The 23,159-nt window shown below is 41.1% G+C and overlaps 1 protein-coding gene across 1 annotated transcript in view; it reads left to right on the top strand.

Annotated features, from left to right (window-relative positions):
- Positions 1-23,159, top strand: part of LOC140210888 (copine-9-like) — a 562,459-nt gene that overhangs the window by 447,088 nt on the left and 92,212 nt on the right. The window contains exon 11 of the mRNA XM_072280144.1: positions 15,408-15,483. Coding sequence (XP_072136245.1) covers positions 15,408-15,483 — 76 coding nt within the window. The remainder of the gene's footprint in view (positions 1-15,407; positions 15,484-23,159) is intronic.

The raw sequence follows: 23,159 nt of genomic DNA, 5'->3' as shown, positions 1-23,159 counted from the left end.
ATGTCACCACATACAACCCTGAGGTTCATTTTCTTGTGGGCATACTCAGTAAATCCAAGAACCATAATAGAATCAATGAAAGACCACACTTGACAGGGCAAGCAAACAACCAATGTGCAGAAGACAACAAATTGTGCAAATATGAAAGAAAAAATAATAACAATAAATAAATAAGCAATAAATATCAAGAACATGAGATGAAGAATCCCTGGAAGTGAGTGCATAGGTTCTGGATGATTTAGTGATGCAGTGAGTGAAGTTGAGTGAAGACATCCCCTCTGGTTCAAGAGCCTGATAGTTGAGGGGTAATAATTGTTATTGAATCTGAATGTGTGGATCCCGAGGCTCCTGCACCTTCTTCCTGATGGCAGCAGCGAGAAGAGAGCATGACCTTGTTGGTGGGAGTCACTGATGATAGATACTGCGTTCCTGTTATAGCGCTCTGTGTAGAAGTGTTCATTGGTGGAAAGAACTATACCAGTGACCATATCCACTACCTTCTGTAGGCTTTTCTAGTATTTCCTTACTAGACCATGATGCTTTTAAACTTTTTTCATGCTTAAAAATGCTTACAGGTGGTTGGGAACATGCAGAGAGTAGTCACTAAATTGCAGTAATGCATCAGATATTAACTTATGCTTGTGTAATAGTGTTAGGTTTGCTGACTGTGAAGATGTAATCTCAAATAAAGACCATAAGCCTTATCCGATATAAATAGCCATGAGTATTCTCACTAAAGAGCAGAGCGCCCCTGTGGCCATTCCCACCAATAATAAGTCCATCGTTTTGGATATTGTTGATGGAGACGACCTACCAGGGACAAGTTGCAGTGGTTGCATCTCTGGCACTGAGACGGGAGCCTCAGCTCAGAAGGGAAGGAGGGAAAAGAGGAGAGCAGTAGTGATAAGGGATTCAATAGTTAGGGGGACAGATAAGGGGTTCTGTGGAAGAGATCGAGAATCCCGGATGGTCTGTTGCCTCCCTGGTGCCAAGGTCCGCGATATCTGGGATCATGTTCTCGGTATTCTCAAGGGGGAGGGTGAGCAGCCGGATGTTGTGGTCCATGTAGGCACCAATGATGTGGGTAGGAAGAGTGAGGAGGTCCTGAAAGGTGAGTTTAGGGAGTTAGGCGCCAAGTTAAAGAACAGGACCTCCAGGATAGCGATTTCAGGATTGCTACCAGTGCCACGTGCAGGCGGGTTTAGAAATAGTAAGATAGCACAGATCAACATGTGGCTGAAGACATGGTGCAGGAAGGAGGGCTTCAGATTTATAGATAATTGGGCAGTTTTCCAGCGAAGGTGGGACTCGGTTCCGGCGGGACTGTTTACATCTGAACTGGAGGGGGACAAATATTCCTGTGGGTAGGTTTGCTAGAGAGGCTCCAGTGGATTTAAACTAGATACAAGGCGGGAGGGGAACCAGAGTGTAGGAACAGATGTAGGGGAGAAGGAAGAAAAAGAAAATAGTAAAGTTGTTTGCACCATTGGTGATAAACAGAGAGTAAGAGGAGGAAAATTTCTTAAATGCATTTATTTTAATGCTGGGAGCATTATAAGAAAGATGGATGAGCTTAAAGCATGGATTGATATCTGGAAGTATGATGTGGTAGCTATTAGTGAAACATGGTTACAGGAGGGGTGTGATTGGCAACTAAATATTCCTGGATTTAATAGCTTCAGGTGTGATAGAATCGGAGAGACAAGAGGGGGAGGTGTTGCATTGCTTGTCAGAGAAAATATTACAGCAGTGCTCTGGCAGGATAGATTAGAGGGTTCATCTAGGGAGGCTATTTGGGTGGAATTGAGGAATGGGAAAGGTGTAGTAACACTTATGGGGGTGTATTATAGACCACCAAATGGGGAGCGAGAATTGGAGGAGCAAATTTGTAAGGAGATAGCAGATATTTGTAGTAAGCACAAGGTTGTGATTGTGGGAGATTTTAATTTTCCACACATAGACTGAGAAGCCCATACTGTAAAAGGGCTGGATGGTTTGGAGTTTGTAAAATGTGTGCAGGATAGTTTTTTGCAGCAATACAGAGAGGTACCAACTAGAGAAGAGGCAGTGTTGGATCTCCTGTTGGGGAATGAGATAGGTCAGGTGACGGAGGTTTGTGTTGGGGAGCACTTCAGGTCCAGTGATCACAATGCTATTAGTTTCAATATAATTATGGAGAAGGATAGGTCTGGGCCCAGGGTTGAGATTTTTGATTGGAGAAAGGCTAACTTTAAGGAGATGCAAAAGGATTTAGAAGGAGTGGATTGGGACAATTTGTTTTATGGGAAGAATGTAATAGAGAAATCGAGGTCATTTAAAGGTGAAATTTTGAGGGTACAGAATCTTTATGCTCCTGTTAGGTTGAAAGGAAAGGTTAGAAGTTTGAGAGAGCCATGGTTTTCAAGGGATATTGGAAACTTGGTTCGAAAAAAGAGAGATATCTACAATGAATATAGGCAGCATGGAGTAAATGAGGTGCTCAAGGAACAAAAAGAATGTAAAAAGAATCTTAAGAAAGACATTAGAAAAGCTAAAATAGGATATGAGATTGCTTTGGCAAGTAAGGTGAAAATAAATCCAAAGGGTTTCTACAGTTATATTAATAGCAAAAGGATAGTGAGGGATAAAATTGGTCCCTTAGAGAATCAGAGTGGACAACTATGTGTGGAGCCAAAAGAGATGGGGGAAGTTCTGAATAATTTCTTTTCTTCAGTATTCATGAAGGAGAAGGACATTGAATTGTGTAAGATAAGGGAAACAGGTAGGGAAGTTACAAAAACTGTGAAGATTAATGAAGATGAAATACTGGTGCTTTTAAGGAATATAAAAGTGGATAAGTCTCCAGGTCTGGACAAGATATTCCCGAGGACTTTGAGGGAAGTTAGTGTGGAAATAGCAGGGGCTCTGACAGAAATATTTCAAATGTCATTAGAAACAGGGATGGTGCCGGAGGATTGGCGTATTGCTCATGTTGTTTCATTGTTTAAAAGGGATTCTAAGAGTAAACCTAGCAATTATTGGCCTGTGAGTTTGATGTCAGTGGTGGGTAAATTGATGGAAAGTATTCTTAGAGATGGTATATATAATTATCTGGATAGACAGGGTCTGATTAGAAACAGTCAACATGGATTTGTGCGTGGAAGGTCATGTTTGACAAATCTTATTGAATTTTTTGAAGAGGTTACTAGGAAAGTTGACGAGGGTAAAGCAGTGGATGTTGTCTATATGAACAGTAAGGCCTTTGACAAGGTTCCACATGGAAGGTTAGTTAGGAAGGTTCAATCGTTAGGTATTAATATTGAAGTAGTAAAATGGATTCAGCAGTGGCTGGATGGGAGACGCCAGAGAGTAGTTGTGGGTAACTGTTTGTCAGATTGGAGGCTGGTGACTAGTGGTGTGCCTCAGGGATCTGTATTGGGTCCAAAGTTGTTTGTCATATACATTAATGATCTGGATGATGGGGTGGTAAATTCGATGAGTAAGTATGCAGATGATACTAAGATAGGTGGCGTTGTGGATAATGAAGTAGGTTTTCAAAACTTGCAGAGAGAATTAGGCCAGTTAGAAGAGTGGGCTGAAAGATGGCAGATAGAGTTTAATGCTGATAAATGCGAGGTGCTACATTTTGGTAGGACTAATCAAAATAGGACATACATGGTAGGGCATTGAAGAATGCAGTAGAACAGAGGGATCTAGGAATAATGGTGCATAGTTCCCTGAAGGTGGAATCTCATGAGGATAGGGTGGTGAAGAAAGCTTTTAGTATGCTGGCCTTTATAAATCAGAGCATTGAGTATTGGAGTTGGGATTTAATGTTGAAATTGTACAAGGCATTAGTAAGGCCAAATTCGGAGTATTGTGTACAGTTTTGGTCACCGAATTATAGGAAAGATGTCAATAAAATAGAGAGAGTACAGAGAAGGTTTACTAGAATATTACCTGGGTTTCATCACCTAAGTTACAGAGAAAGGTTGAACAAGTTGGGTCTTAATTCTTTGGAGCGTAGAAGGTTGAGGGGGGACTTGATAGAGGTATTTAAAATTATGAAAGGGATAGATAGAGTTGACGTGGATAGGCTTTTTCCATTGAGAGTGGGGGAGATTCAAACAAGAGGACATGAGTTGAGAGTTAAAGGGCAAAAGTTTAGGGGTAACATGAGGGGGAACTTCTTTACTCAGAGGGAGGTAGCTGTGTGGAACGAGCTTCCAGCAGAAGTGGTTGAGGCAGGTTCGATGTTGTTGTTTAAAGTTAAATTGGACAGCTATATGGACAGGAAAGGAATGGAGGGTTATAGGCTGAGTGTGGGTCGGTGGGACTAGGTGAGAGTAAGAGTTAAGAGCCGAGATGGCCTGTTTCCATGCTGTAATTGTTATATGGTTATGTTTAAACGGAGATTATACTGTAAATCCTCAGTCTTCAAAGGCTATGTTGCTTCCCTGCTTTATCTCCACAGTGAGCTTAGCTGCAAGTACCTACTGTTTGAGCAGTGGATCCCCTCTCTCTACCAAGGAAAAGATACTTCCAGCTAACAAACTCATTTAAAACATTTCATTTATTTTCAGTGTTACATGTTTAAATCCAAACATTCATAAATCACACTTAAAACTCATAGAGGATTTCTATCTTAAACATGTCCAAATTACAAAGCATGTCTAAAACACACAGGACAAATGATTTCCAAAACACAGGTACAATTAGTATAAACTAAAAAGACATACGAATGATGCAGATTAATGAGTCTGTTGCAGAAATTGAAACCAGAGGAATGGATTCCAGTTCACCCCATGTATTTCTCATGCTTCATGATGTTCCTTACCCCATTCATAATAAGCCTGAACTGCTCTCTACATTTATACCCTTTCTCTACCACTTGGGTGACATCACACGAATGTGATATCCCTCAGATAGCCTTTTACACAAACAATCTAAAAGCTTCTCAGAGAAATAGTTCTCAACTACCTGCCATCAATGCTGTAAAGCAACTTCTTTGAGTACTTAAAACTCCCAACTATAAACATGCCAGTTATCGATATGCTGAATGATATCATCCATCTTGTCTGAAAGCTTCCTTGAACTAAGTAACTTAGTCAGCATTGTCTGTTTTGAAACAACACTAATTAAATACTTCATTGCTCAAGCAGTAACGAAGCAGGTGCAGTTGCTTTCTATAGATAGAGCACCTTGCTCTATGCAGAGCTTGTTTACAAAGCTGCTCTTAGACAGCACTTGCTTTAACTTCGTACTGAGTACTGCGTGATATTTACTTTTTAAGAACTGAAGACTGACTCCTGTTTATGACCAGAAGCTGAACAAAACATATAGTTGGAAGTTGAAGATTGTAGTGAACTAATTATGTAGTAGACTATTTACTGGTTGCTGTCTGTTGATGTTGTGCTAGTTGATTGTGAACAATGCTATATAAGAGTGTTCGATTTTCCAAATACTGGCGAAAATTCCCAAGGAACTCAAAATAGAGTTTTCCACTTCTGCAATATGGTTTCAATAGTTGAATAGAAAGAAAGAATGGAGATCTCTATCTACTACCCCACAAGATACAACAGTGTAGTGGCTAGTGTAACACTATTACAGTTCAGAGCGTTGGAGTTTGGAGTTCAGTCCCGGAGCACTCTGTCCCTGTATGTCCCCCCATGGAATGCATGGGTTTTCCCTCCAGTTTCCTCCCACACTCCCAAGATGTACGGGGTAAATTAATTGGTCTTTGTGAATTGTCCCATGATTAGTTTAGGGTTAAATTGGGGTTGTTGGAGGTTTCTGGGGCAACATGGCTCAAAAGTCTGGAAGTATGTATTCCATTTTGTATCTCTAAGTATAAATGAAATAAAATAAAATTAGAAAAGGACCTATTCCCATTTTTTCAAGTGTGAATTTCCTTCTACTAGGCAATAGAATGGTGTCATGAAAAGGTCAACATCTGCCAAGGTGTTTATTTGGAACATGCTGTCTAACATTGCCGGGGGCAACAGTGTATTCCATATTTAAGTCACCGCACTGACTGAACTTAGTCTAATGGATATCAAACCAAAGCTTCCTGGGGTTCCGAGAGGCACCGGAGTGATGTTATTCTGTGAAACCATGTTCCTTTTTAACTTGCTGCTAACATTTGCTTTTGCATTTAAAAACTTGAGGCAGAACCTGATCCCATTAGATAAAACTCCTGTAGAGTCTTATTAGTAAAATCTATAGGAAAGATGCTATCTCAGTCAGTGGAGCAATAAACGGGCACCACGGTAGCATACAGGTCAGTGCGATGCTATTACAGCTCAGAGCGTCAGAGTTTGTAGTTCAATCCCAACGTCCTCTGTAAGGAGTTTGTGCGTTCCTTCCTGTGACCGTGTTAGTTTTCTCCATGTGCTCAGGTTTTCTCCCACAGTCCAAAGACGTGCTGGTTAGTAGGCTGACTGATCATTGTAAAGTTTCCTGTGAATAGACTGGGGTAAGATCGTTGGGTTGCTGGGTGGTGCAGCTCATTGGGCGAAAATGGCCTACTCCATGCTGTATCTCTGAATAAGGTAAATGGCGACAGTTTTGCAAGGCTGATTTTTTTTTAATCTTCTAACTCTTTAAGAAAGTAAATTTCACTTTTACTCAACAACTGAAAGAAATATAGAATTAACAGACACCGGAGAATGAATTTTGTTTGACTGTCAGCAGAACTAGTTGCTGATATTCTTTTCATTAAAGTTGTGTTTTGCAGTAAATCTTTGGGGAGGATCTGTGCTACAGCAGTAATATAAATTCAAAAGATTTCAATGTTTCCTGCATCCCAAGCTCCCTATTGTGTTCATCGAAGTGAGATGTGTTTTGAAAGCTATTGAAAACTGAAACAAATAACCATATACAACAATTAGGTCCCACAATAATATATTCATTCTTTCTACTTTCACACCACTTAGTGTCCTTTAGTTACTGGGAGTTTTGAAAAAAATCCTTGCTCTTTTTTTAACTAATTGGATACATGTCATAGAACGTAGAACAGTACAGAAATGGGCCCTACGCGCTACAATGTTTTTTATTTATTTATTTGCTTACGGGATGTTGGCATCACAACTAAGCCAGTATTTATTGCCCTTCCCTAGTTGCCCTTGAGAAGATGGTGATGAGCTGCGGTCCCTGAGGTGTGGGTACACCCACAGTGCTGTTAGGGAGGGGATTCCATAATTTTGACCCAGTGACAATGAAAGAATGGTGATATGTTTCCAAGTCAGAATGTTGAGTGACTTGGTGGGGGATTTCCAAGTGGTGATGTTTCCAGATATCTTCTGTTCTCGTCCTTCTAGATGGGTAGTTGTCGTGGGTTTGGAAGGTACTGCCTTAGGAACTATGCTGTGTTGTTGCAGTTAATCTTGTAGGTAGTACACACTGCTGCAACTGTTCATCAATGATGGAGGATTTGGATGTTTGTGGAAGGAGTACCAATCAAGTTGGCTACCCTGTACTCGATGGTGTTAAGCTTCGAGCGTTGTTGGAGATGGTCACTGCCTAACACTTGTGTGGCTCAAATGTTACTTGCCACTTGTCAGCCCAAGTCTGGATATTGTTCACAGCCTGCTGTATTTGAATATGAACTGCTTCACTATCTGAGGAGTCACAAATGGTGCAGAACATTGTGCAGTCACCTGCGAACATTCTCACTTCTGATCTTAGGACGGAAGAAAGGTCAATGATGAGGCAGCTGAAGATGGTTGGTCCTAGAACACTTCCCTGAGGAACTCATGCAGTGATGTTCTGAGGATGAGATGATTGACCTCCAACCACCACAAACACCTTTCTTTGTGTCAGATATGATTCCAACCAGTGGAGGATTATCCCCTAATTCCCATTGACTCCATTTTAGCTACAGCACCTTGATGCCATAATCGGTCAAGTGCTGCCTTGATGTCAAGGGCTATCACTCTCATCTCACCTCTGGTATTTAGCTCTTCAGTCCATGTAAGGCCCCACCTCCCCCTCGTATCCCATCTGTTACACATTTTTATGCACACATTCTTTCTCTCACTCTCCTTTTTCTCCCTCTGTCCCTCTGAATATACCTCTTGCCCATCCTCTGGGTCCCCCCCCCTTGTCTTTCTTCCCGGACCTCCTGTCCCATGATCCTCTCGTATCCCCTTTTGCCTATCACCTGTCCAGCTCTTGGCTCCATCCCTCCCCCTCCTGTCTTCTCCTATCATTTTGGATCTCCCCCTCCCCCTCCAACTTTCAAATCCCTTACTCACTCTTCCTTCAGTTAGTCCTGACGAAGGGTCTCGGCCTGAAACGTCGACTGCACCTCTTCCTACAGATGCTGCCTGGCCTGCTGCGTTCATCAGCAACTTTGATGTGTGTTGCTTGAATTTCCAGCATCTGCAGAATTCCTGTTGTTTCCGTAAGCAGGTTATTGCCGAGTAGGTGCTAAATGATAACACTGTTGATGACCCTTCCATTACCTTTCTGATGATTGAGAGTAGGCTGATAGGGTGGTAATTGGCTGAATTGGATTTGTCCTGTTTTTTGTGTACGGAGCATACCTGGGCAATTTTCCACATTGCCAGGTAGACGCCAGTGTTGTAGCTGTACTGGAACAGCTTGGCTAGTGGTGCAGCAAGTTCTGGAGCACAAGTGCAATAAAGGAACAGCAGTGATAATTTTTCAAAACTCGTTAGATTCTGGACTAGTTCCTGAGGATTGGAGGGTGGCTAATGTAACTCCACTTTTTAAAAAAGGAGGGAGAGAGAAACCGGGGAATTATAGACCGGTTAGCCTAACGTCAGTGGTGGGGAAACTGCTGGAGTCAGTTATCAAGGATGTGATAACAGCACATTTGGAAAGCGGTGAAATGATCGGACAAAGTCAGCATGGATTTGTGAAAGGAAAATCATGTCTGACGAATCTCATAGAATTTTTTGAGGATGTAACTAGTAGAGTGGATAGGGGAGAACCAGTGGATGTGGTATATTTGGATTTTCAAAGGGCTTTTGACAAGGTCCCACACAGGAGATTGGTGTGCAAACTTAAAGCACACGGTATTGGGGGTATTGGTGTGGGTGGAGAGTTGGTTAGCAGACAGGAAGCAAAGAGTGGGAATAAACGGGACCTTTTCAGAATGGCAGGCGGTGACTAGTGGGGTACCGCAAGGCTCAGTGCTGGGACCCCAGTTGTTTACAATATATATTAATGACTTGGATGAGGGAATTAAATGCAGCATCTCCAAGTTTGCGGATGACACGAAGCTGGGTGGCAGTGTTAGCTGTGAGGAGGATGCTAAGAGGATGCAGGGTGACTTGGATAGGTTGGGTGAGTGGGCAAATTCATGGCAGATGCAATTTAATGTGGATAAATGTGAAGTTATCCACTTTGGTGGCAAAAATAGGAAAACAGATTATTATCTGAATGGTGGCCGATTAGGAAAAGGGGAGGTGCAACGTGACCTGGGTGTCATTATACACCAGTCATTGAAAGTGGGCATGCAGGTACAGCAGGCGGTGAAAAAGGCGAATGGTATGCTGGCATTTATAGCGAGAGGATTTGAGTACAAGAGCAGGGAGGTACTACTGCAGTTGTACAAGGCCTTGGTGAGACCACACCTGGAGTATTGTGTGCAGTTTTGGTCCCCTAATCTGAGGAAAGACATCCTTGCCATAGAGGGAGTACAGAGAAGGTTCACCAGATTGATTCCTGGGATGGCAGGACTTTCATATGAAGAAAGACTGGATGAACTGGGCTTGTACTCGTTGGAATTTAGAAGATTGAGGGGGGATCTGATTGAAACGTATAAGATCCTAAAGGGATTGGACAGGCTAGATGCAGGAAGATTGTTCCCGATGTTGGGGAAGTCCAGAACGAGGGGTCACAGTTTGAGGATAGAGGGGAAGCCTTTTAGGACCGAGATTAGGAAAAACTTCTTCACACAGAGAGTGGTGAATCTGTGGAATTCTCTGCCACAGGAAACAGTTGAGGCCAGTTCATTGGCTATATTTAAGAGGGAGTTAGATATGGCCCTTGTGGCTACGGGGATCAGGGGGTATGGAGGGAAGGCTGGGGCGGTGTTCTGAGTTGGATGATCAGCCATGATCATAATAAATGGCGGTGCAGGCTCGAAGGGCCGAATGGCCTACTCCTGCACCTATTTTCTATGTTTCTATGTTTCTATTGCCAGGATTTTGTCTGGGCCCATAGCCTTTGCAGTATCCAATGCTTTCAACCATTTCTTGATATCACATGGAGTGAATTGGATTGGTTGCCTACTGGCATCTGGAATGCTGGGGATTTCTGGAGGAGGCCGAGTCAATTTCTGACTTTAATCCTATAGAAATGCTGTGGAAGGACCTGAAGCAAGCAGTTCACGCAGGGAAGCCCACCAACATCCCAGAGTTGAAGCAACTTTGTAAGGAGGAATGGCTTTAAATTCCTCCTAGCCAATATGCAAGACTGATCAACAGTTACCAGAAACGTTTGGTTGAAGTTATTGCTGAACAAGGGGGTCACACCAGTTACTGAAAACAAAGGTTCACATACTTTTTCCAACAAATATGTGTAATATTGGTTCATTTTTCTCAATACATAAATGAACAAGTATAATGTTTTTGTGTCATTTATTTTAGGAGTTACATGAAGATCTGATCACATTTTAGGTCATATTTGTGCAGAAGTAGTGACAATTCTACAGGGTTCATGAACTTTCCAGCACTACTGTAGCTAGGGTGCCTCAGACCTTTGCACAGTACTGTACAACCCCAGATTCATTTTCTTGCAGGAATTTACAGTAATTATAAAAAACACAATAGTATCAATGAAAGACTGTACCCAACAGAACAGACAAACAGCTAATGTAGACAAGATAACAAACTGTGCAAATACAAAGGGAAAGAAAAAAAGAAATAAAAAATAAATAATAATTAAATAAATATACAATAAATATCGAGAACATGTGAAGCTAACATGGGCTGCAACTATACTACCACAGTTAGAATACTGTCAAGACTACATTCACGTTTTGTTTTGAGCTCCTGATTAAAATATGTTTGTGTGTCAGTTTGCTCTATATTAGAACAAGGCAATATCTTGCAGAGTGATTTACCATGGCAACATCATAGCCCATTCAAACCTGATCTGATACCTTGCTGGTTAACAACGCTGACAATGCCAGACTGATTCCTTTCTCTTTATTTTAAAGTTACAGGCTGCTTACTTTGGTAAGACACAACACAATAATATGCCATTGTTGTCAGTATTCATCTCCTTTCAGACAACCCCACAGCGTCCCTTTAAAATTCCTGTGTGAAATCGTGCCTGCGGTATTGGACACTGCCAGCAAATGTTACAAAGAGAATTGCAGCCTCCTCAGAGAGCAGAAATCCCCTTCTTCCCACACAGCATGGCACGGCAGCTCATGGTTACACAGTTATATTCGAACCAAATTTAGAAAAGAAGTCATCATGAATATTTCACAGATCACAGGGGATGCAGAGCCAAGCAATTGTCTCTAATGAACAACGATCTGACATTTTTTTGACAATATAGAGTGGATATTTCATCGGCATGCCACACCCTTTCAGATGGTGAACCGGCTTTGGAGATTGGGACTGATTGTGAATTGTAGTGTGGCCAATTTTTCCTCTGCAAATTTTATTATGCATTGTGCTGCATTCATTTCATTGGATAATTGTACAACTAAATCCCTTGATTGCATGCTGTCTGACAAATGTACTGCATTTTACCTCAAACATTAGTTACGCTTGTAGTCACTCCATTGGTGTGACTTTCATTGCTGTCCCTCAACGACCTGCATTACCTGTGGCACTCAGTACCAATTTTGGTTAGCTTTGTTAACTCAGCTGCTGAATGAAGGTTCCGCAACACCGAAGAAATTATATGTGAACCTGTCACTGTAACATGTGCTTATTCATTCTCTTCATGTGGGTTGGACAATTGGTAGCTCCCTCTACAAGAGAGGCTCTTGTACAGTTACTCTGATAACAAGCACCTCCTGGAACCAGCACGTCTTTTCTTAGTGAATTGAAGGTCAGCACAGCATGGCACTCTTGTGCTAATTGATCGATCCAAGCAACCCACATGAGGCTTTCGGCACGACACAAGCTTATTAAGCAAATGGCACCTGCAGTGTTTATAAGGAGCTTCAGTTGAACAGTGTGGAGTTTGTCTTCCTTGAAGTACAGAAAACCACTTAAAGCATCCATTTCCGTGGTCTGCACCCTCTTCCCTTACCATCAACCAGGGAACATCATGAGACATTAGTCCATGCTGCCTGTTATTTTGAAAGCTGGAGTTACATTGGGGAGGAGGAACTAATCCTTAAAATTGTAAATTTGTAAATTGGTAAACTGTAAATTATGAATTGCCCTATAACTGCCATGTGTCAAGATACAGTGAAAAGTTTTATTTTGCATTGCAAGGGAAAGCAATAACAGAATATAGAATAAAGTGTTATAGTTATAGAGCAGGTGCACTCTAGGTAGGCAATAAAAATGTTCTATGCCATAATGAGTTTGATTGTGAGGTCAAGAGTCTATCTTCTTGTGCTAGAGTACTATCTTATAGTTGAATAGTCTTATAGCAGAGAGATTATGGTGATGATTAACATGCATGGAGAGAGCAGAAGGCTAAGAGGATTTCAGGACATGCACAGGACCTCGAATCCATGTGCTAGGAGCAGACAGAAGCCAGTGCATGACTTCATCGACTATCCACCCACACATCTGATCACTCGGCCCCTTCTTCATCTGCAGTATTGCCACCTATCCCATAATGACTCACCTGTCACCTCAGAACTCATGATAGAAGAGTGAAAGCAAGTCACCCTCAACCCCAAGAGACCACCTAGAAAAGAAGATGAATGCGCATGGAGAACAACTGCAGGACACCAGACCAGAAGTTCAGCAACACCTCGGTGTTTTATTTGCTACACAATGGAACTTTATATGAAACCTGATTGTTATTTGCAGCAGACCCATGACCTGCAGAAAATTAGAAAAATATAGGTAAGAGGAGCATTGGGTAGCCATCTCCCAGAAGCTCCACACCACATCATACACCATACTGACTCAGAATGTATCATAGTTCATTAAATGATATGCCCCAATGGTATTACTAAAACTTTATAAATAAATTACATATCTGGGGAAACATCTATTTTTTTAACCCTCTAAAGTTTTACTGATGTAATGTTTCAGGATAAAATATTTATTGTCATTGACTCACTGTAAATTAATACATTGAGTTACTTACTGAATGAAGACAAAAACATATTGTATATTTAATGCATAATCTATATTGTGAAAAAATATATTACAATTCCTTCAGTTTAGCTAGATCTGGAGTTCCTTACACAACAACAACTTCACCAGATGGGATTAAATGTTTTCTTAGCCATTACTTCCTAACTGCCATGAGAGAAGAAAATGTATATGTACAGCCAGTGGCCACGTTACTAGGTATACCTGTACACCCGCTCGTTGATGCAAATATCTAATCAGCTAGTCATGTGACAGCAACTCAATGCATAAAAGCATACAGACATGGTCAAGAGGTTCAGTTGTTGTTCAGACCTAATATCAGAATGGGGAAGAAATGTGATCTAAGTGGTTTTGACTGTGAAATGATTACTGGTGCCAGATGGGTTGGTTTGAGTATTTCAGAAACTGCTGATCTCCTGGGATTTTCATGCACAATAGTCTCGAGAGTTTACAGAGAATGGTGAAAAAAACAAAAGCATCCACTGAGCTGTAGTACTGTGGAAGAAAAAGCATTGTTAATGAGACATCTGAGGAGAATGACTGGACTGATTCAAATTGACGGGAAAGCAACAATAACTTAAATAACCACACACTATAACAGTGGTGTGCAGAAGGACATCTCTGAATGCACAACGTGGTGAAACTTGATGTGGATGGCTGCAGCTGCAGAAGTCCATGAATATACACTAAGTGACTGCTTTATTAGGTGCAGGAGGACCTAATAAAGTGGCCACTGAGTGTGTATGTTATTGCATAAACTCCACATAGCAGAATCAAGGTTCGTTAGATGGTGAGAATATGAACCAAGTTCAGGAGTAAAAGGATTTAAAGGTATTGATACAGACATCACTAAAATCAAGTTAATAAAGCTTTATTAAGAAAAATAAATAGTTCCGTTCATTTCTAAAAAACCAGATGTGTTAAATTTTGGAGGGTTACTTATGAGTTTCCATTTTCTAGTCTTTTTATTGAGGCTTCTTGATCCTGCCTCCATCGACAGGCTCTCACTAATGCTCAATTTTTTTGTCTACTTCCAAAGAATTATTCAGTTCAAGGAATGTCACTGTAGCTATTTGCTAACAGATAATGACTGTCTCTTTAACCTGTCTGGGTTTTGAATGCCCAATCTATAGATGTCCATATGTATGAACAATTTCCCATAATATTAACATTAAAAGTCTGACATACCAACAAACAGCAGAACTAACTTCCTCTTTTTCCACTTTTAATATAATTCTTTCTTACCAACAAACAGCAAAACTAACTTCCTCTTTTTCCACTTTTAGTATAGTTCTTTCTTATCAACTTTATTTGTTTATGATGCTACTTCTTATAATGCTAACTATATTGAAATATTGAGTGATCTCTGTGTTTTGTGGTTTTTTCTGACTTGCGTACAAAATCAATTTATTAACATCTATAAAAAACTGGAAGCTGTTATTTAAACAGGGAAGGCCTGTATATGAATTATAATCAGTTACTTCAGTTAGAAGGTTGTTTGTTGAAATTAAGCATCCTTACCCTCCACAGTAATTAGCAGAGCATTTTAATGTGCCTCATCTATTTCCTACAACTCTTCTCTCGCCCCCTTCTCCTGGTTCACAATAAGGTTTGAAATCTTCTCATCATCACCTTCCGCCCACCAGTTTCTCCATTCAATGGACCATGGTTCACACCTTCTGCCACACTCAGTGAGATTCCACCACCAGCTGCATTTTTCTCATACCTTTGATTACTTTGTGGTCCTCTCTTTTTCTGCCATTGACCATTTCCCTTTTCATAGGATCTTCCCATGCAGGAGATGCAACATCTCCCTTTTTAACTGTTCACTTCTCACTATATGGAGATACAAACAGTACTTCTGGGAAGTGGTTCGCTTGAACTTCTTCCAATCTTGTGTATGTTACCTGTGCATTAGTTGTGACAGCAAATGAAGGAGAGCAAATCAGAATTCAGATTTCTGAGTTTCACACTCTCAAACCTCCATGGCAAAGCTGGGAGTCTCTCTCCCTTTAATATCCTGATAGCTGCTTTCACACAGAGAGGAGGAAACATAAATGACTAGTGGACTAAAATCTAGATGAAACTCACAGATTTAATGTGTTTTCCTTCTTTTCTTTCCTCTTTCTTCTGTTTCTTACCCATCTTCAATACAAGTCATGACTTCATTGGTGAGTTCACTACCAGTTACAGAGAGTTGTCCCGAGGCCAAAGTCAGTTCAACGTTTATGAGGTGAGTACAGGCCAATACCTATTCTGTCTAGAAAAGAGTCTGTTCACTGTTTCAACCTGATAAGTTTTAATCTATTGACCTAACCAGTGACCTTATGTAAAGGAGTTCTTACATTGGAATCCCTCCTTGTCAAATCTAAAAGCAGATGGTAAGATGATGTGAAAGCACAGTTCAGAGTCATGGTTTTAGTTTTCATTTTTTGTTGTTATTTAATACTGATAAAATGGAATATATTTTAATCAATTATTATTATTATTATTATTATTATATAGAGTGGGGAACATTGTTCCTTTCAAAACATGCTAGAAAGCTGAGAAAGTACAATATTATACAAGAACAAATTTGCCATGTATACTATTGTTTGTTGTAGTATTGCAGATATTAACCTACATGGTAAAAATACAAGCAGTAGATTGACATATGAACACGTTAGGAGATATTCTGTCTGAAACCCCAACATCATTTGTTGGTTTAGTTTATGCTAGCAATTTATGTTTCAGAAATATCTAGGCAACCCTATTGAAGACCAGCAGATGGCTTCTATACGGATTGGCTGCCACATGCTAAATTGTACAAGTCCTTAATCTATTTTCCTTCTACTGTTCATCTACATTGGTTCCTAGCTAGCCCAACTCTGCTCAGTCTTAATTCTTGTCTTAAAATCTCTCTGTTGCCTTACACCTCCTTGTATCAGCAATCTTCAGCCAAACAAATTTCTTTTCTCAGAGTGCTAGTCTCTTGCTCATCCCCTAATTTGTCAGGGCCCTAATTCCTGGGCCTCCTCTGGGCCTTCATAAACCTCCCTGCCCATTTCTCTATCTTTCCTCCTTTGAAATACTCAATAGAATCTGTTATTGGAGACCTCACCTAAAAACCATTAACTGGCTTCAAGATTCAAGTTTCAAAATTGTTTAAAAACGCAAACACGAGGAAATCTGCAGATGCTGGAATTTCAAGCAACACACACAAAAATTGCTGGTGAACAAGATGGGGAGCAGTGAGAGGTGGTTTCACTGAACTCCTGTCAAAGAGAAGATTTAAACTTCTTCAGTGTAGGATCACTGCAAGAGGCTTTGCAGTAGTGAATTTAAAAACGCAAACACAAGGAAATCTGCTGGAATTTCAAGCAACACACATAAAAAGGTCCCACCACTAAGCCCACCTTTCCCTCCCCCACTCTCTGCTTTCCGCAGGGATCACCCCCTACGTGACTCCCTTGTCCATTCGTCACCCCCATCCCTTCCCACCGATCTCCCTCCTGGCACTAATCTTTGTAAGCAGAACAAGCGCTACACATGCCCTTACACTTCCTCCCTCACCACCATTCAGGGCCCCAGACAGTCCTTCCAGGTGAGGCAACACTTCACCTGTGAGTCGGCTGGGGTGATATACAGCGTCCAGTGCTCCCGATGCGGCCTTCTATATATTGGTGAGACCCGACGCAGGCTGGGAGACCGTTTCGCTGAACACCTGTGCTCTGTCCGCCAGAAAAAGCAGGATCTCCCAGTGGCCATACATTTTAATTCCACATCCCATTCCCATTCTGACATGTCTATCCACGGCCTCCTCTACTGTAAAGATGAAGCCACACTCAGGTTGGAGGAACAACACCTTATATTCCGTCTGGGTAGCCTCCAACCTGATGGCATGAACATTGACTTCTCTAACTTCCGTTAATGCCCCACCTGCCCCTTGTACCCCATCTGTTATTTATTTATTTATTTATTTATTATTATTATTATTATTATTATATATAATTATTTTTCTCTCTCTCTTCCTTTTCTCCCTCTGTCTCTCTCACTATACTCCATGCCCATCCTCTGGGCTTCCCTCCTCCCCCTTTCTTTCTCCCCGGACCTCCTGTCCCATGATCCTCTCATATCCCCTTTGCCAATCATCTGTCCAGCTCTTGGCTCCATCCCTCCCCCTCCTGTCTTCTCCTATCATTTCGGATCTCCCCCTCCCCCTTTCAAATCCCTTACTAGCTCTTTTTCCCGTTAGTCCTGATGAAGGGTCTCGGCCTGAAACTTCGACTGTACCTCTTCCTACAGATGCTGCCTGGCCTGCTGCGTTCACCAGCAATTTTTATGTGTGTTGCTCAAGATTGTTTAATGTCATTTCCAGTTCACAAGTGTAAAGGAGAACAAAATAATTTTTACTCTGGATCCAACGTAGCACAAAAATCACAGTATGATAAAGAACACAATAATAATAATAAAACACAATAAATATAAATAAGTAAGATAGCTTATATACATAGATTAAGTGTATGTCCATAAAGTGACACTAGGCACAAGGGTGTCTATACATAAGAAGTGGTGGTTGGGTTAGCCTTCCTGCTTGGCAAAAGTAACTGTTTTTGAGTCTGATGGTCCTGGCGTGGATGCTACCTATCTCCTCCCTGGTGGGCTTGGTGCCAGTTTTTGTCAGATCAAGTTCCCGGGAAGTAAATGCCCTGAAATATTTTGTCATGTTAAAGTTGACACATAAGTCCAAGTTCTTAATCTTGTTCTCTTTTGATGCTTTTCAGCATTTTTACTTGCACTGCACTTCCTCTTTTGCTGTGACACTTTATTCCACATCTGCTATTGTTTTACCTGGCTCTATATCACCCTGCACCCTGTAATGAACTGATCCGTATGAACAGTTTGCAAAACAAGCTTTTCATTGTACCTCAGTATAGATGACTATAGGTACTGGTATTAATTTATTATTGTCACATATACCAAGGTACAGTGCATACTATTCATACAGATCAATCATTACACAGTGATTGAGATAGAATCAGGTAAAACAATAACAAAGCAGAATAAAAAAGCTACTGAGAAAGTGCAGTCCAGGTAAGAAGAAAGTGCAAGATCAGAATGAGACAGATTGTGAGTCCATTTTGCCATACAAGAAGTCCAATCAAGAGTCTGATAACAGTGAGATAGAAGGTGTCCTAGACCCTGGTGATATATCCTTTCAAATATTTGTATCTTCTGCTTGATGAGAGAAGGGGAGGAGAGAGAATGTCTAGGATGGTTGGGGTCTTTGATTATTTTGGCTTCTTTACTGAGGAATTGAGAAGCATAGACTTTAGAGTCCGTAGAGGGGAGGCTAGTTTTCATGATGTGCTGAGCTCTGTCCTCAGTTCTCTGCAGCTTCTTGCGATTACATGCACAGCAGTAGCTGTACCGCAGTTTTACGCTTTATATGGTTCATTAATGAAAATCGGTGGGGGTCAAACGTTATGTTTTATAACTTCAAAATATTAAACTAATTCAAAGGAAGACTCAAAAGTCCGGGAATGTGGGTCTAACTTGGCGTTTATTTTAAGCAAAGCATGCACGTATCATATGGTAGTGTCATAATGTGGCAATTCATGTATTTATACATATAACCTGTAATTAATTATTGAAGTGAACAAGAATGCTTAAATCAAACAATGTATGCTCAAGTATTACTTAAATATTAAATACACAACACTCCTCCCTACTTAATTATAAACTCCAACACAATAGAGAATGCATCCCAACTATATACGTAGTATACTATATAACACAACTACTACATACAGACCGACCCTGGCTGGTGGTGTAGTGGCATCAGTGCTGGACTTTGGGACAAAAGGCTCTGAGTTGGAATCCAGTCGGCTCCCCTGCACGCTTTCCATCCGTGCTGGGTTACGAGCTGGTGATCTCTTTGGAAACTCACCTGGCAGAAGGCAATGGCAAACCACCGCTGTAACTTGTCTCGTATGCAGTTCCCCATGTTCAGAGAGGCATGGAGGGAAATCGTCTGCTAACTGGAGGAACTCTGGATGCGACGTACCTTTCCTTTACTACATACAGATATCCACAATATAGTAAATTTTAAGTTCCCCCATTTAGGCATAAAGATTTAATCACTGTGGAGGATTTCTTACCCTTGTGGGATAACATCTTTCCTGACAAGGAGGACTACTTTGCTTGGCAGGTGAGACTTGTGGCTGTGAAAACAATCTCAGCTTCAGTGCCGTCCTCAGTGGTGGTTGTGGGAATTGACTCTGAGACTGCTGAAAATGGTACCCACTATTCTTCTTCTTCCTCTTTTCCCTTCCTGTGTGTGCATCTTGATCTTTGGAATGTGTATTTAGTTCGCTAGAGTATTCTCTTATTAATCTTTCTAGTGTTCCTTTAAACCATCTTCTCTCTCCTCTTGGTTTCCTCATCCACAACATCATCTGATGAATCCTTGGTTTTTGTGACACCAATGACTCCTTTCTTTCTGGCCTTCCATTCATTCAGCTGGGTTTGTTCTTTGCATCTACTTTTACAAGCAGTGTTTTGTCTCCCACTTAAAGTTCATGCAATAACTTTAATGCATGATTCTAATTCTTTACAACCACAAAAGCTGAATGCTTGCAGCTGTCCTGAAGCTCCTAGAACTCTCTTTCAGCTTAAAACCAATGCACATTTTACAAATAACTGCTGATTAACATATCAGAATCTTTTTCAGATATGTTGCCTACAAAAACTGTTGTAGTCAGACCACTGTTTTTGTCACTTTCAGGATTCCTCTAAACAGCATGGTTCTTCCTTGGTCCAACATGCTTCCCAACCAGAGGCACAGGGGTTGACTTTATTGCGGAGATGTGGTATTCAAATGGTGGATGAATCTCCAATCAGGTTGCAGTTGTCTCAATCATGACTGCACAATGCTGGTCCCCCTGTTTTTTTACCACATACAAGCTCAACATGGCTTGGTGGTTGTTGTATTTAAGCAAAGCACATTTCTTATGGCTTGGTTGGAACAGTTGAACTTCGAAGCAAACTGTATGCCTTTAAACCCAAAGAACTCAGCAAAATTTGTACTCATTTATCATAGGCTATTTTATTTGCTTCAAAATATTGTTGAATTAGCTCAGTATACATATTCCAGTTATCCTCTGTATAATCAAATGTGTCAGCTTTTCAGATATAGCCAGCCATTTCTGCTTTTTTTAACGACTATTATCACCCGGTACTCACTCTTTATGAAGCAGTGAATTCCCTGTTCCTGCCTGCTTTTAAAACTTGATCATGTCTTCCCTTCTGAAGAACACATGCTGCACTGCTTTTTATTTTAACTCTACTTTCCTCGCTGCATTTTTTTTTTGTTCAAACATCTTGTTGCACTTCAACATGTCGATAGTCATCTCAGGTTCATTTTCAAAAATACCTTGTCAGCAATGTTATGTTTTCTTACTTCAAAACTATAAACTGGTTCAAAGGAAGACACGGGAGTCCGAGAATGCAGATCTAACTTCAAGTTTACTTTAAGTGAAGCATGGACTTGTCACTTGGTAACTTTCTTTTCCATGATCTCACCTTGGTTGGGGCAGGACAGGTTGTTGGTGATGTTCAGTCCCAGGAATCTGAAGCTCTCAAACCCTCTCAACTTTAACACCATTAATGTACATGGAGTATGTACATGACCCCATTGACGTACATGGAGTATGTACATAACCACATTGATGTACATGGAGTATGTACATGACCTCATTGACATACATGGATTATGTACATGACCCCATTGACGTACATGGAGTATGTACATAACCGCATTGATGTACATGGAGTATGTACATGACCTCATTGATGTACATGGAGTACATACATAAATGTACATGGAGTATGTACATAACCGCATTGATGTACATGGAGTATGTACATGACCTCATTGACGTACATGGATTATGTACATGACCCCATTGACGTACATGGAGTATGTACATAACCGCATTGATGTACATGGAGTATGTACATGACCTCATTGATGTATATGGAGTACATACATAAATGTACATGGAGTATGTGCATAACCCCCTTCCTCAAGTCCTTTGCCTTACTGACATTGAGGGAACTCTGCTGTCATGACACCATGTCACTAATCTCCCTATCTCCTTCCTGTACTCCAACTCATTGCTACTTGAGATAGGGCCCAGTATGGTGGTATCATAAGCAAATCTGTGGATGGAGTTAAAGCATAATCAGGCCACACAGTCACAACTGCACAGGGAGTAGGGTAGGGAGCTGAAGATGGAACACCAGTTTTTAGAATAATCATGGCTGAGGTGTTGGTGCTTACCTTCACTAATTGTGGCCTATTGATCAGGAAGTCATGGATCCTGTTGCAGGGGGAGGCATTGACTCCCAGGGTCTGGACTTTGGTGATGAGTGTGCTTAGAATTATCATGTTAAAGGCGCAGCTGTAGTCAATAAACAACAGTCTGCCATACACAACATTAACAACATTACTGCCCATATGCTCCACAGACAAGTTTAGGGCCAGGGAGATGGCATCTGTTTCAGTGGTAGGCAAATAGCAGAAGGCTGGAGTCGATGTGTGCAATAATAAACTGATAACAATACATCCCCTAAGGGTTTTTCTGCAATCCTGCCACATACTGGGATTCATTTATGGGTTTCCTCTCAGGATGTCTCTACCCCTTCTACACCTCACTGGACTGCAAGGACTCAGTGCAAACCTGCATCATAATTTTGTGTTTCAAAGGTCTGTCTCGGCAGTGAGTATGGCAGGTGAATTCAAAGAAGAGAAAATGGCAGTAGTGAGGTACCTCAGGCCGGACAGTCAATTTGCGTAATTTTAACCTTTTTATGAGCCATTCTAGCTCGCAAGGAAGTAGTATCGATCCTTATGACAGACAGATCTGAGGTGTTACGGAGCATTGTTCATCAAAATGGCCTTTTGTTGAATTTCCTTTGCACATTTTCAGTGTAATCTTGTAGGATAATGTAATGGGTGACAGATGACACATACTGTTCATAATAAAAACTGCTTTACATAATTCACAAACACCATGGTTGAGTTGTGTTTGTTTGAGATAATGTCTGAACATAATGATGTCAAATTAAGACAACTGCTTTTGGTTTATTCATATGGAAATAAAGGGCTGTGGCTTTTGTTAAGTACATAAAATGACTTTCATATGTCTTATTCACAAAATCCTACACTGGGGACAATTCCAGAGTTACTCAACAACAAGTTGACGAACGCAGTTGTTTTGAAGCTACCAGAGTTTTGGGAACAGCATGCTACCACGTGGTTTACATGGGTAAAAGACTAGTTCTTGCTGTGAAAAATCACAACAGATAAAACTAAAGTTTACCACTTCCACTACAGCCGGTGATGAGTCTCCTAGGAGACCTGCTTGCACATGATAATTATGTCACTCGTAAAACTCACCTACTACAGACTCTTGGGCTGCCTGAGTCTGAGTGCAGCAAACAGTTGCTTTCCTTGCCCAGCCTGGGTGATGCTAGGCTTTCAGAACTAATGGATCACATGCTTACTCTCCTGGGCAATCATCATCCTTATTTTACTTTTAAAGAACTCTTTATGCAACAAATGCCTGAGCAAGTTCACACAGCCCTCACTAATTCACCCATGAAGGACTATAGGGAGTTTTTGTAAAATGGTCAGGCAGAGTTGTATCATTCCTCCTCCTTTCCCTGTCTCAATAAGCCCTGTCAGCAGAGCCACTAGGAGACTCATGCTCACAGCTCCAAACCAGACAATGCCATGTCCATGCACGCTTTGGCACCAATGCCAAGGAATGCCAACCATGCAACTCCAACAATGCCAGTGCACAGTGCTTCAGGAGGTTCACAGGAGGTCTGTAAACAATGTGGGTTCCAGCTGCCAGGATTGTC

The sequence above is a fragment of the Mobula birostris genome, chromosome 16 (assembly GCF_030028105.1).
Source record: "Mobula birostris isolate sMobBir1 chromosome 16, sMobBir1.hap1, whole genome shotgun sequence".
In the NCBI taxonomy this organism is placed as follows: domain Eukaryota; kingdom Metazoa; phylum Chordata; class Chondrichthyes; order Myliobatiformes; family Myliobatidae; genus Mobula; species Mobula birostris.
Note: the sequence above shows the minus strand (reverse complement) of the source record. Positions and strands in the feature narration are given on the sequence as shown.